Below are 14,034 nucleotides of genomic sequence, written 5' to 3' on the forward strand. Positions count from 1 at the left end.
ACTTCCACCCCGGAGGGACTCATTGGGAATTCCAAGTTTTGCCATGGAAACATGGAAGCTGTCCGGTCCAAACAACTCCACGTCCAGACTCGTCATTGTGCCAGGAGCCAGGCGACACGCTGGAATAAATGAACACTTCAAATATTAATGTCTATTAGCGGCTCTCAGGGAAATGAGACAAGGAAATGAAGCACCACAGCTGAGCTGGAATAAAAAGCAAACAGAAAAGTTGGAGCAAAGTGTGACATGCAGGGCAAAGCCCTCCAAATTCGGGCTGTGTTGCTCCAAAAACAATGTGAAAAATGTCATTGCAGTCAATGCCTTCCTGAGGAAATGGCTCTGTTTCAGCAGAATGGCACTTTTCAATAGGAATCTCTTTAATGTGATTTTTAAGAGCTCTATTAATAGTGAGCTCAGCCAGAGTCCTGCATCCCCAAGGAGAACTCACTGAGCGAGAAATTATCAGGGGCTCGCAGTGCGAGCTTTGGCTGCCCAGAAAGAGAGATGGGGAAATCATAGATAAAAGCTGCAAATGCAGCCAGGAGCGGAGTGACAGGCCCGACACTTTCTCCAGATTTACACCACATTCCTGGCTGCTGTCAGAGCAAATCCGTTCGTTTCAGGCCATGCTAAAGCCCCGCAGCAGGGCTGGAGGAAGGGTTGTCAGCGGACCCAAGGAGGAACCTGTCTCTTAGGGCTTCCCATCCACCCACCAGGACCCCTCCATCCGGCTGGCAGTGTTTTACATTTGGAGCTGTCAAAATACATCGCCGATGTCTAATTAATGACATCTCCAGAATTGCCTGCCATGGAAGTGGCTTAATTCTAATTAAATCAGTTCCTGCTCCTGTACGAAAATCCTCGCTCCTCCGCACTCAGCGGCAAAGTTTCCACTGACTTCAGCGGCGATAGGGTTTCAGCCTGGAGACTGCAGGATCTGAATGGATTTCACAAATGAAATAGCTTCAGGTCCTGCATCACCCAGGCTGGGAGCCCTCAGCCAGGGTCTGTGCATCAGCCCCAAACCCCGAGCTCGATTTGGAGCAGACCTTTTCAGAAGAAATATCCACTTTGGGCACAAGTCTCACACAGGAGGGAGCGGACCCCCAGGCCTGGGCTGGCTGGAGCTTCTTAAGTCTCCCATTTTGCAGACCTGATCCCATATAACTCTCACCTCATTTATCCTGAGAAAATCATTTTGTCTGAATAAAAAGTGCATTCGCAGGAAGCGGGGCTGTGAAAACCACGCATGGCCCCGTGGGGAGCTGCAGGACACCCTGGGACCCTGGCTGCAAGCCCCCACTCCACAAACTGTTGCTGTTTTCACCCCTGACCGCTTTACCTAAGGTTAGAAAGAGCTCTTGGGGTGAACACGTTGCTGCCACTAACACAGCTCATGCCCCAGCTGGATCTGGGCGATGTTGGACCCAGCTGCCCGTCAGCATCAGCACCACGTCCCATTTACCTGGAGAGTGCCCTGGGGAGGCCCCTGTGGAGCTCAGCATCCAGACACTGCTGCTCCATCCCTCGCATCTCCCACCCGGCCCCTGCCCAAGGATGGAGACAGTGAGAGGGGAGCGAGGTCGGACGGACAGACGGACAGACAGCCCCGCAGCCCTGGGGACAGCAGTTCCCAGCAAGCAGCTCCCTGGCAGCTCCTGTGCCCTTCGCCCAGCTGCGCCCTGACTTTCCTGTTGCAGCTGGGTTTAGCAGCCAGCGCAGACACAGAGTCCTTTATCTGGGGTTATATTTCAGCGTCCCAAAGTCTGGAGCCCTTGAAGTGCTGGTTGGGTACTCCTCTTTATGCTCCTCTGCCCTGCCAGAGCCAGCTTTGCCTTCCCCTGCCCTGCTATCTCACAAAAACATTGTTACAAAACAAGCACAGGTCCCGGAGCTATGAACAGGTCTTTATTTGTTGAGGTTTCTTTTTTTTTTTTTTTTTTTTTTTTCCCCTTTCTTCCCTTTGAATGAAATTCCTGCCAGCTCTAAGAGAGAGAGAGAGAGAGAGAGGGAAAGAGTAGAAAGTTTAACTCCTCCCATTGGAGTGTCTCACGCCCCTGCCCAGCCCTTGAAACCCAATAACCAAGATCATTCAACAATGCCTTCCCTTCCCTGGCTGCATCCTTACTCCTCTCCGAACCGCGGGAGGCACAGTGCCCGCTGCCACTGAGGGACCAGGGAGCTCCCCTGGGTGCAGCCCAGCCCGGGGACAGGGCGAGCCCGCGGCTCCTCGCACGCTCCCCACCGCTGCAGCCCGCTGAGGATGGAGCAGCTCTTCTGGGGTGTCCTCCTGGCCTCCTCTGCCCGCTTCCAAGCGGTGGCTGCGGAGCCAGGTGCGGCGCCCTCGTGCCCAGCCCAGTGCCACTGCGAGGAGGATGGGGTCATGCTCTCGGTGGATTGCTCCGAGCTGGGGCTGTCGGAGGTGCCCGCCAGCCTCAGCCCCCTCACGGCGTACCTGTAAGTACAGCCCTTCGCCTTTCCTTTCGCCTCGGGTCTTTCTCCGCACCCCTTCGTCAGCTGCGGTTTTCCTCTGGCTCGGAGCTTTGCGCCACTTTTTCCCCAAATTAAATTTCCCCTGGAAATTAGAAACAAAATAAAACAGAAAAAAAAAAAAAAAAAGAAGGCAGCTATTACTCCAGGACCTGCCAAGCTCAGGCAGCTCCCCCTCCTCCCCGCGCCCCTCTGCAAACGCTGTTTATATTGCGATGTTATGCATGCTTTGCTTCTTGATTACAGTGGATCAGAGGAGCTGATTTGCTGGGTAGATTCTGATTGTCTGAGAGCATAATGGAGTATTTATACTGAGCAATTACTGCAAACTGCTCTGGGATCCTTCTGTCAAACATTTCAATAGCCGTGATAACTCATGGCTTTTGGGGTTTGGGTTGGGCTGGCCACCAGCAGTGTCCAAGTTGCCTCTTTAAAATGAGTACTGAAGTCCTATAAGAGATGTAGGATTTTTGGTGGTTTATTTTTCTTCCCCCCTCTCTGGTTTGAATTAAAAGTTCCTAATTGTCTGAATGCTTCCCATCCTCTCTGGTATTAATACCCCAAAGGGTTACACTACCACAGGGACTGGTGGGTCCCTTTCTAGCCCCGGCAATGGTCCCCGTGGTGCCATCAGACTCAGCGGTGGCTGAGCATATCCCCAGGGTGAGCAAGGGACTCCCCAGGACGATCTCAGGCTTTGACCAGGAGAAGAAATCCGTCTGTCTCATGGAGACAGGTTGGCCCTGGCATGCCCTGGGGAGGATGCTTGGCCTTTTGCTGAGCAGAAAGGGCTGCGGCACTGTCCTCAGCTGCACAGCAGCAGGCTGCTGAGGTCCTCCCTTGCCTTTCCCAGCCAGAGATGCAGTGAAGCAGCCGCTGCATGTACCAGACCGTGCAGGACAACCTGTAGCCCCCAGGCAGAGCTGTTTTTGTGCTCGTTGTGCTGAGAAGAGCCAAGTGTCCAGGCGTGGTGTGCAGACAGGGTGGCTCTGATGGTCCTGGCTTGTCCTGGGATGCAGTTACTTTGCTGGTAAAGCCAAGCACCCTAAGCAGTTCGAGAAGGGCTTTGCAAAGCCAGGTCAAAGCTGCCATGGCTGGATAAGAGCTCTGCCTGTCCTGCTTGCCTGAGGGCATCACTTTATGTACTGTTGGGCCAGCTGAGAAAGAAGTAAGACAGGACAGGATGATTTTCGCTGGGGAGCCTGGACGATGAGAGAGCTGTGTAATGCAAGCTGCATTTCCGTGGGAGCGCAAACCACGGAGCACTTGTCACACGAGGTGTGCGCTGCGTAGAGGTATTGCACTGCACACCCCCTGGGGCTAAATTTGGAGCCAGCTGCCTCCGGGTGAAAAGTCACTGCAGCTCTTGAGCATGTCCTGGTGGAGGTGGCCGACAACACGCGGGCTGCAAGCAGGGCAGGCTGCAAAGCTTTGCAGCCCCCCATGCTCCTGCGAGGACAAACCACAGCCACAGCAGAAACCTGCTCCCAGTTTGCAGATCCGACTCCCGGCAGCTGTGGTGCCCCCATCTCTGCAGAGAGATGAGCCCCAGCTGCCTGGGAGCCCCTGGAGCACGATCCGAGGGCCAGCTGGAGCTAAGCTGCTCTCACTTACCCTGAGCACAGTATCAGGGCAGGGACGTAGAAGGGTACGGACCCCTTGTGCAGGGTGGCAGCGGGCAGGCGCTTAAAGATGCTCTTGGCTTTTGGCAGAGGTCTGGGAGCTGGGCTTGGGGGCAGCCCAGCAGCTAGGCACCAGCAGCAGCTCCTCCGCCAGCTTCACGCACAGGGTGGCGCCAATGACAGCAGTTTGCCGGAGGTGCACCAGCCGTGCAGCCTCCCCAGCCCGGCACCTTGCAGGGAAAAGCGGGGCTGCGAGGACAAAACCCATGGGATCCAGCCAGGGAGCTGGCGGAGGGGCCGGGGTTCTCCTCCTCCCTTCAGGGCTGGGGCTTTTGGGGAGCCACAGCGCGTTTGCCGTGTGATTTAAGCAGCACCCGTGAATTAAGAGCTGGGGAGATGTAGCCGAGGGAGGAAGGCAGGATGTTCTGGGAATTGCTGGGGGAACAGAACTGGGTTTTCTCCCTGCTTGTCACTGCCTTCTGGAGTTACCTTCGGCTAGTCACGTAAGGCTAGTTTCTCGGTTACAAGGTGTGCAGCCAGGGCTGGTTTTTCAAAGCAAATCAGCATAAGTTTTGTCGGAACTGTGGGTCTTCAAGAGAGATCTAAGCTCTTCATGTAAATTCCTGTTGTAAATCCACACTCAGATATGTAAAGGAATGCTTAGATTTTTTGGGAGAGCTGCAAGTGCTGAAAAGCAAGCCCTGTAATGTCAAGGAGGAACCCGGAGCAGGAGGGCAGCTGCACCCACGGCTTTGCAGCTCCTTTGCTCCGTGCCCTGCCTTCTAAGCAAACTGTACTCCTGTAAAGAGCAGGGTTCCCTCGGGAGCAAAATAAAGGGTAATAACCTCTGATTAGACACTGCCTCGCCACTAATGAGCTCGTGTTCATGCCCTGTCCTGACAGCGCAGTGTCTCCGCGGTGCCTGTCTCTCCCCCAAAACCCAGTCCTTGCTCATTCGGGCACCTCCCTGTGCCTGAGCCTGGGATCCTCCAGGTGGGATCAGCCACCCGAACCCAAACTTTGCCACGGGAGGGCTCCGTGGTGAGCTCGCAGCTGTGGTCAGGGCGATGGGAGAGAAGCAGGTCACCTCTTCCCATGGGGACCTTTCCAGTAGGCACCTGGGTGTGCTGGGGACTTGGCTCTGTTAGGTGAGAGGACCCCGTGGTCTGCGTTGCTCAGGGCTTGCTCTGGCTCTAGCAGCCCATTTTGCTGTAGCAGCACAGACCATCCTCTCTGCCTCCTCACCTGGGGGCTGCTGACGACATTCTCAGGACATGACGAGCTTGGAGGGTGAATGGGGTTTTAGCCTGGCCACGAAATGCTGAGGTCCAGCTGCAGCCAAAGACCTGACAGGCTGCATCCACCCAAAAGAGCTGAGCTATTCAGAGAGGAGAGAGGAGCTTTAGCTGGCGTGTCAGCACGTCCTGGCAGCAGAGTGCCAAATATCACAGCTCTGCCTGCCGCGGGCAACAGTGTGCGCAGGGGAGTCACTGCTGGGGCTGTGGGGGATCTCGGAGAGGACAACAGCAAGCCGAGAGCACAGGAGGCTGGAGCTGCGAGGGGAAGGCTCCCGTGCAGCACAGGAGGCTTTGCAAAGAGGCACTGAGGAGGCTGGTGTCTGCTAATAGGGGAAAACAGGAATTGCTGCTCGGCACTCGCAGAATTAGCTTGGCTTTGATGCCTGGCACTGCTGCAGCCCCTGTGCGTGACCTGGGTGAGCAACCCCACCTCTGATTCCCTGGGGTGTGCAAGTGCCACGTCGCATGGGCTGGGGGAGGTCGGCCCCTGGGTACGTGGCTGTCCCCATGCCTGTCCCCTGGGATGGCATCCTGGTCCCCTCTGCCCCCTTGCAGCCCCTGGTGAGAGGGAGGAGGAGCTGGAAGGATTGCCCAGAACCAGGAAATATCTTAGGTAGGATGACACGATGACACCTCTGGGTATCATGGATCCAAAGCCCTGCTCAAAACAGACCCAGCTTGTGGCAACGGTCAGGGAACTCATCTGCTTTGAACATCTCTACTACCTCTGATAACCTACCGTCTTTCTGGTTTTGACCACAAACATCGGATTTTTTTTTCCTTCTTAATATCTAACAGCATGGTCCAGCTTGTGCCCATTAATTTCCATCCTGGCCAGACAGAAAGCTTCTCCTTCCCCATGCTGTTTCCAAGGGGAACAGGATCCAGGAGCTCTCAGCACCATTCTCACCTTGCGGAGACATTTTAAGGCTTTGCCTGGAATTTAGCAGCCCCCTGGGAGCCCAGGGGCAGGGCCCCTCTGCTCCCTGTGCTGCCCTCTGGCACCACGATCTGCACCAGGCAGCTTCTTCCGTGCTTGCACAGCACCCGTGCAGGGAAGGTTAGAGCAGAAGGTGCCTTTTTCCTGGTATTTCTATTTTCTAAGCACCCCAGAACTGTGAGCGGGGGAGGGAACAGGGTTTCCAGAGCCACATGTGATGCTGGAGCAAGACAAGCAGGAATGGAGGCGACGGGCACACACCCTAGGGGGACAGAAGGAGCTGCCAAAAATGCTGAGAGCACTAAGCCCTGACACCCCCATTCTGGGCATTTCCAAACCACCCCTGTTCCTGGTGACCACGGCGATGATCTAAGGGCAAATGGGAAATGCCACTCCTGCCCCAAATGGCCACAAGTCCAGTCCTTGCCTGGGAGAACAGCAGCCAAAGCAGGAGCAAGGAGAAATATTTGTGGTCCTGGGATCCCAAACCTGGCAGATCAGGCTGGTGAGGGGCATTAGGAGGGCTGGGATCTAACACACATGCTGCAGTGGGTTCATGGATTTATGTGCACCATTTGACATCTTTAAGGCTCTGTTTATTTTTCTCTTTTCCTTAGAATAATGGGGATAATGGGAGTTTCCCACCTTCAAGCATTTGCTTTCTGCCAAAGGGGCCCTACAAAGACCATAGAGGCACCCCACAGGACGCAGACGTGTTCTGCATCCTTGTTAGCAGACTTCAGGGGTTCCTGAAGGTCAGGCTGCCTGGGCTCAGCTCCTAATTCAGCACCCCAATTGCACCCAAGGGTGCTCTGTGCCTGAAGGTGGCTTTTTGCTGGTACATTGCAAGGAAGAGCCCGTGGGGACATCTCCCAGCCCCAATGAACACCGACACCTTGGGGTGGCCAAACAGGCCACCAGCTCACAGCCCAAATTTCCTGGTCCCTCAGCCCACAGCAGCGCTGGGAACACGGCTGGTTGTTAGTTGGAGAGCAGAGGGCCTCATCCCTGCGGTACTGTCATGCTCCAATGCTGCAGGTGCTGCTTGGCATGGGCACAAGTGTCCCGGGGAGCCAGCGGGATATTTACATATTTTCACCTGCTGCTGCTATGTTTACCTGCAGGCCAGTTAATATTCACACTGCAGCACTCAGAAATTATCAAAGCAAAACCTCCTGGTGGTTCTAGAACACAATATATTGGCTTTTTTTTGTTCTATACTTTATGTGGACATGTGGGCTCTTTGTCCTGGCTTGGGAGGAAAGGAACTGTTGAAGTCTCTGAGTTCCCAATGAGATGGAAAATTCCAGGTTTTTGGCATCTCTCCACGTCCTCCCTCCTCTTCCCCATCTTCCAGGCTCCTCTGTCAAAGGCTCTGCTCCCTTGTACCCCTGATACCATGATACCTTGTGCCCTTGCACCTGATACCATGAGCTAGAAAAGTTTGGGTCCTGCAGTGATCTCCTGCACAGCTGCAGCTACCCCGGACTGGTGCTGCTGGGACTCACTGGTCCACAGGCAAGGGCTGCAGCCCCAAAATGCTTCCAGCTAGTAGAAGCGATGCTGTGGGTGACAGGATTGTGGGCTGTGGCTCCAGTACTGCAGGTCATGACCGAGTCCTTCCCAAGCTTTCAGTTTGAATGGCAGGAGGCATCCCATGAGGGGGTTTGGAGGAGGCAGCAGGGTGTCTGGGGCACAGGATGCGAGCAGATGCCCACTTGTTGGCAGGGCGCTCTCTGAGGAGGGCTGTGGGGGGTGGCAGGAAGGATCTGCCCCATCCCAAAACCAGCAGCAGGTCCCCAGGTCCCTGCAGGAGAGGCAGCAGCCAGGCCTTTGCTGCACTTGCTCGGCAGCTGGCAGTGAGCTCTGCACTCCCTGGCAAGCAGGGAGCAGGTGTACGGATGAGGAGCGCAGCACGGCGCCGCGGTTAGAGCAAAGCTGCACGGGGCCGTGGCTGTGCTCTGGGCTGGACCCCAGCTGCTTCCTCCCAATGTTTCCACCCTGCAAACCACAGCAGGGCAGGCTGGCCGGGACAGCAGGAGCCCAGTGCCTCCCGTGCGGGCTTTGGGGGATGCTCCGCCGCTGCTCCCATCGGTGGCACCCAGCGAGGATGGGATGGGGCAGGTCCCCGTGTCCCCACACTCCCTTCCAGCTGGCAGCTCCGCATGGAGACCCTGGAGCTGTCACTCGTCTTCTGTGTGCTCTGGGCTTCAGCCTCGGACGTTTGGTCCTTGCTCGCAGCCCCAAGCCCCTGGAGCCTTCGCACCGAGCCACGAGCTCCGGGCACGGCAGTGCTGGGCTTTCTGCAGCATCGTGGTCGTGCACTTCCCCTGCAACCGTCCTCCTCCATCCGACCCCCCTGCTCCTCCCTGCCCGCCCCGCAGGCTAAGCAATATGCCACAGCCTTCCCTCTCTCCCTCCCTTCCTTGAAGAATAAGCTCATAAATCTGCCCAGGGCAATGAAAACACTGAGCTCATGGCCCTTAGATCTGTGCGGGAGGAGCTCTAGCTGGCGATTAAAGGAGTTTAGGGTTTTCTTTGAAAAAGCTCTTTGATTCTGGCAGAGGCTCTGGTGCCAAAAGGCAGCGATGGAGCTGCAAATGCCTCTCCCCCCCTCTGCACCTGCCTGGGTCAGGGAGCAGCAGGAGGGTGGAGGAGGGAGAGGGGAGCACGGCACTTGCCAGGGGGCTGCAGTGGGGCTGCGGGACCCCCGGCACCCCCTCCAAGCAGGGAGCACCCTCTGCCAGCAGCAGGCAGGTGCATGCGGCCAACCTTCGGTGCGGGCATCTCAATCACGGGTGCCAAAATGCCTCCTCTGCCCCAAGGAGCTGCCCCAGGTCCATCCATGGGGATGCTGGGCTGGGTCTCGGTGAGCCAGCAGCCCAGGATAATGGATGGACAGACAGACAGACAGACATTCGTCCTCTTGGCTGCTCTCAGGCAGCACAGAAGGTGTCTGAGGTGGGCTAGGCTGCTCAGGGAGCTGGAAATGGGAACGCGAGCTGCCTTCGTGCACTGCTGCAGGCAGACCAGGAGGGCTCCAAGAGCAGGGAAACCCACCGTGATGCTCTGAAACCTGTGGGAAGGAAGAGGGGAGGACTGTCAGGGCTGGGAGGAGCCTGAGGTCTTGGGGAAGGACCTGAGGTTGGCAGGAGCTGAAATGGATCAGGAGCAGCCTTCCTGAGGAAGAGCAGGACGGAGCGCAAGCACCTCGTGCTGCAGCCAGGTCAGAGCAGAGCCCTCTCAAGGGGAGGCAGGTGCTGTGCCCGTGGTGGAGGGCAAGGGGAGGACACGGTGAAGCTCAGGGAGTGCCTCCAAGCTCGCAGGGATGTGCCAAGGAGCCAGGAAGGGGTAACGCACAGCCCTCTCCTGAGCTGCCAGCACAGGCTCTGCTGCCAGTGGTGAGGGAGGGCAGCCCTCCAGCCTCCCCCCTCCGAGGGACAAGGAGCCTCCCCAGGCACCAGCAGCTCTCCATCCCCGTTTGCCTTGTTTGCAGTCCTTCCTGGAGCTGTTTAAACCTCTTTGAAGGACTTGGAAATGAAAAGCAGCCCCCATGGGAGTGGAGCAAGCCAGACACACCTGTAAGGTAGGACCTGCTCAAGGGACCTGTTCTCTCTCATTGAGAGCAGCCACAGGTCCCACTACAAAGAGACCCTGGGGAGACAGAATAGTTTCCAGCACTCGATATCCCCGTGAGGCACCAATTAGTAACATTCCCCTTCATTCAAAGGGAAGGTGAGGCCCGAGCACCGCATCATCCGCCAGGGCTGTGCGCGCTGGCACCGCGGGGCAGGGCGTGGAGGGGAAATGTTGGCTCCTCCGCTAAGCGAGGGTGGGAGAGCAGGGGGAGCACACACAGGGACAGGGAGGGTGCCCCCCACCCTTGTCAGATGGTTTTGTAACGTCTGAGCCCCCGGGATGTTCCCCCTGCCTGGTGCCACCTCCCAGCCCAGGCAGTGCCCTGCAGTGAGCCAAGCCAAGGCGTGACGGTCCTGTGGGATATGAAGGCAAAAGCCCCCCTTCCCCAGGATGCTATCCTGTGTCAGGATGGCTCTGGCTGTAATTGCATCCCATCCAGGACAGCTTCAAGAGATTTCCCAAATCGGGGCAATTCTCAACCTTATTAAAGCAAGTTTTCATCACTGCATGTGTGAAAGCAGCAGGAAAGGCATTTGCATTTTCAGACAGAAATTCAACTCCTATTTCTCATAGGGAACACGAGAAGAAATCCTAATTGCAGGGTACAATCTCTGCCCTTCTGCTTTACCCTGATTTCTGCAGCTACTCCCCAGCAGCAGCCTCTGTACCCCCAGCAGGTCCCTACGACGTCCCCTGGGCACCCGGGCAGCACCGTGCCAACGTGCCCACAGCCGGGGCAGCAGCACTCAGCCAGCATTTCCCAAGGGAAGAACGAGGTGCAGAGGCACATCCCAGGCTGCTGCTGCTCAGACACTGTCCCAGGGGGCTGTCCCCATGCTGGGATGTCACCTGCACACGCCCTGGGTACCAAAGGAAAGGGACATTCCTTTAGGGTCAGGTGTGGGGTGTTTGCTCCACCTGCAGCCGAAGGTGTCGCAGGACAGGAGCTGATTTATCGGAGCGGGTAAGAATTTGTTGCGCTGTTTTCCTGTGGCAATGAGTCCCGGGGACTGATGAGGTGCTGGCTGCACAGAGCTTTATCAAGCCTGGCATCAGCCTTGCTGTCCCTCTCGTTTTGGCTGCAGCAGGTTCGTGTGCTGCAGGTTGTGTCTGCAGCTGCAGCCCCATGCGGGGAAGTGCCTGTCGGTTACGGTGTTGCTGTTCTTTCATGTGGCATAAGACAGCAGAGGATTTATTGGCGACAAAAGCATGAACGCTGGAAGCCTTGATTTATGGAAGAAGGGGGAAAGGGAATGTGTTGCAGCCCATGCTGGTGGTGAGTGAGGTGTGTTTGAGATGAGCTCATTGTGAAAACTGCCCAGCTCCTCCGTGGGGTGCTCTGGGCACCCGGCAAACACTAATAATGAACCCTCCTCTAATGTCCTTTGAGATCAACCGATTCAATAAGTGCTGCAAAAGAGCTAGAGACTCCCAGCACTTTTCAGCCAGCCGTCCAGCCCTTTCAAGCTAAAAATTAAAAAGCTCTCGAGCTTCACATTCTCACCGTCACAGCACGAAGGAAGGCGATACTGAACTGGGATTCGTAGCCTGCCTTTCATGCCCGCTGACCTCGCCGCTCCCTGCTCACGGAGGCAGCCACAAGCCGGTGCAGCTCCCAGGCATTCCTCCACCACCGCATCCAGCGGCTCCTCAGCAGCTCGGGGAGCCCTGCGGAGGAAGTGAGCCGATTCCCGAACCCAGTTGGTGAGCGGCAGCTTGGCCAGCCTTCCTGTAAACCCCGCTGCTTTAATCTAATGTTTTCTATAGGAAGCTACCTCGCTCTCAGCGTACTCCTTCCTGAATGTATGGGGGTAAATAACAGCTATTTCAGCTCTTTGAGGAAACCAGAAAAGGAGGGGAAAAGATTGGCTTGGATTAAATAGATTTTTTTTTCAGGTTTCCCATGCAATTAAACCTAAACCAAACCAAAACAAAACATGTTTGCTCTGGGTATCCCTGAAATATTTTGCTTTGACCCCAAAAAAAGAAATACCCTGCTTCATTTTTGGGCTACCTGAAAATCTTCAAACCCTTTTATAATAAGAGCTTACAATGAAAATTTCCACCATCTCCCCTCCCTTTTCTTTCCAGCTGAGTGTATTTTTTTTGTGAATTTCCCACTGATTGAAACATTGTGGGTTCTGCCTGGCCTGGGAAGTCACCCAGCTGAGCCTGTGCGTGACTTGTTTTTCCTTTCGGTCCCATTGCCTCCTCCTCTCCCCCCGCCGTGCAGACACGCGGCTCGTGGCAGCATCCTCCGCATCCCAGGGCTGTGCTGCCTTCCCAGGGGGACCAGAAAGTGGCCAGGAGAGGGGAGGAAAGACTCCACGAAGGTTTCTTTCAGCTCCAGAGAGCTCCCCTGGCTCTTCTGACGCTCTCCAGCTACTGCCAAGGCACCTTCGAAACACCTTTGAAACGTCTCCAGCATGTTGGGCATTGTGACTGGGCTGGAGGGGAAATCCACATTCCCTTTGAAGTCTGGATACTTGAACAGTCTTAGAATTATAGGGCTGTAATATACAGGAATGTGTGGGGCTGTAATTGTGACTTAGATCCTTGGATGAAAGGTGCTATGTACATGCAGAAGGTATTATTATTATTGCTATTATTATTACTATTATTATTACTATTATTATTATTATAGGGCTGCAATATGTGGATTGGAGATGAAAGTCATACTAACAGATCCTGAAATATGAGATGTGTCTTAAGGAAATTTCAGCCTGGAATTTGGTTTTGTCTACACGGGGGAAGCAGAGCTTGCTGAGGCTCCTGCACCGACAGCTGTGGGGTTTTTATGGCAGGAGTCCTGTATGCAGACCTCATTCCTGAATGCGAGTTGCTCTGACTGTCAGAAGAGTGTCTGCAGGAGGAGCTATTCCAGAGCATTTTCTGCAGGAAAAACTAATAACAATAATAAATAAAAAATGACATCAGACATTTTCACCATTCTTTCTGAGCCACTCTGAATGCTGCCATAACAAAACGAGGCCCTGGGGTGTGAGCCCTCTGGTACGTGAAATGAAGGAGCTGCTGGTTCCAGGCAGGGCCGGGAACTGGAGCCAAGCCCCAGTGTCACCGAGCAGCAGAGCTGCGTGCTCATTGCTCCTGCACCCCATGGGCAGCATCCTCAGCTTGTCATCCTCTCCCCTGCCACCATGCACACCTCTCCCCGAGCAGCCTGAGAGCAAGGCACAAAGGAAGACCGGGATCAGATCTGATTTTTTGTAGAGTCCGTGGCTCTTCACAGCCTTTGCCATCAGCCTCAAGTTGTTTCTCCTGCCCTGTTCTGCATTCACATCTCGTTAACGTGGGGGGACTTAAGTGAAGCCAGGCACTGAAGTGGGACTCTCCACAACAGCCCCGTGATGGTTTTCCCCCCTATGTCACAGGCTCTGCAAAGCGTCAGGTTTCACCCTTGCATGCAGCTCCAGATGCCCCTCCTGAGGAAGGTAGGGGGAGTATTTAGTCTGTTCTGATTTCCATCAGCTTTGAAAGCCCAAGGAAAATGAGCTGTTTGTTTGTTTTTTTTTTTTTTTTTGTTTTGTTTTTTTTTTTTTTAAATGATCAAAGATTTTGGGAAAAGGTCTTGGCTCTTCTGCTTCAGGAGAGGCACTTCCTCTGGAGTGCCAACTGGAGCCACTTTGTCTCCAGAATCAGCTCAAGAGCCTTAGAAGAAACATCTTCTTTGAGAGATGTCCAAAAGCCTATCCTAGATGCTACATTCAGATCAAACCAGAGCTCACCTGCAGAGCAGATGCTGTTTGGAGAGTACAGCCGTGACACCAGGACTTGGGCACAGCCACGTAGCAGAGCACTGCCAAGCAAAGCTCTCCACTGAGTAGAGACAGGCAGATCATTGCCAGCCCTGAGCTCTCAGTGGTGCACCTGGAGCAGGGCATCATCCTGGGCACCTGAACATCTGGGCATAAAAGCATTTTCCCAGCCAGATAAATGGCAAAAATCTTTGCAAGGACTGTAAACAACAGATGTGCCTCTGGTGGGGTCTGAGAGAGTTGCTGTGCCCCCGCCTGGCAAACAGGAC

General features: G+C 55.1%; 1 protein-coding gene across 1 annotated transcript in view; it reads left to right on the forward strand.

Moving 5' to 3' along the window:
- Window positions 1-2,263: 2,263 nt before the first annotated feature.
- LGR6 (leucine rich repeat containing G protein-coupled receptor 6) overlaps window positions 2,264-14,034 on the forward strand; it is a 125,462-nt gene continuing 113,691 nt past the window's right edge. The window contains exon 1 of the mRNA XM_032203143.1: window positions 2,264-2,457. Coding sequence (XP_032059034.1) covers window positions 2,264-2,457 — 194 coding nt within the window. The remainder of the gene's footprint in view (window positions 2,458-14,034) is intronic.

The sequence above is a fragment of the Aythya fuligula genome, chromosome 25, assembly GCF_009819795.1.
Source record: "Aythya fuligula isolate bAytFul2 chromosome 25, bAytFul2.pri, whole genome shotgun sequence".
Lineage (NCBI taxonomy): Eukaryota > Metazoa > Chordata > Aves > Anseriformes > Anatidae > Aythya > Aythya fuligula.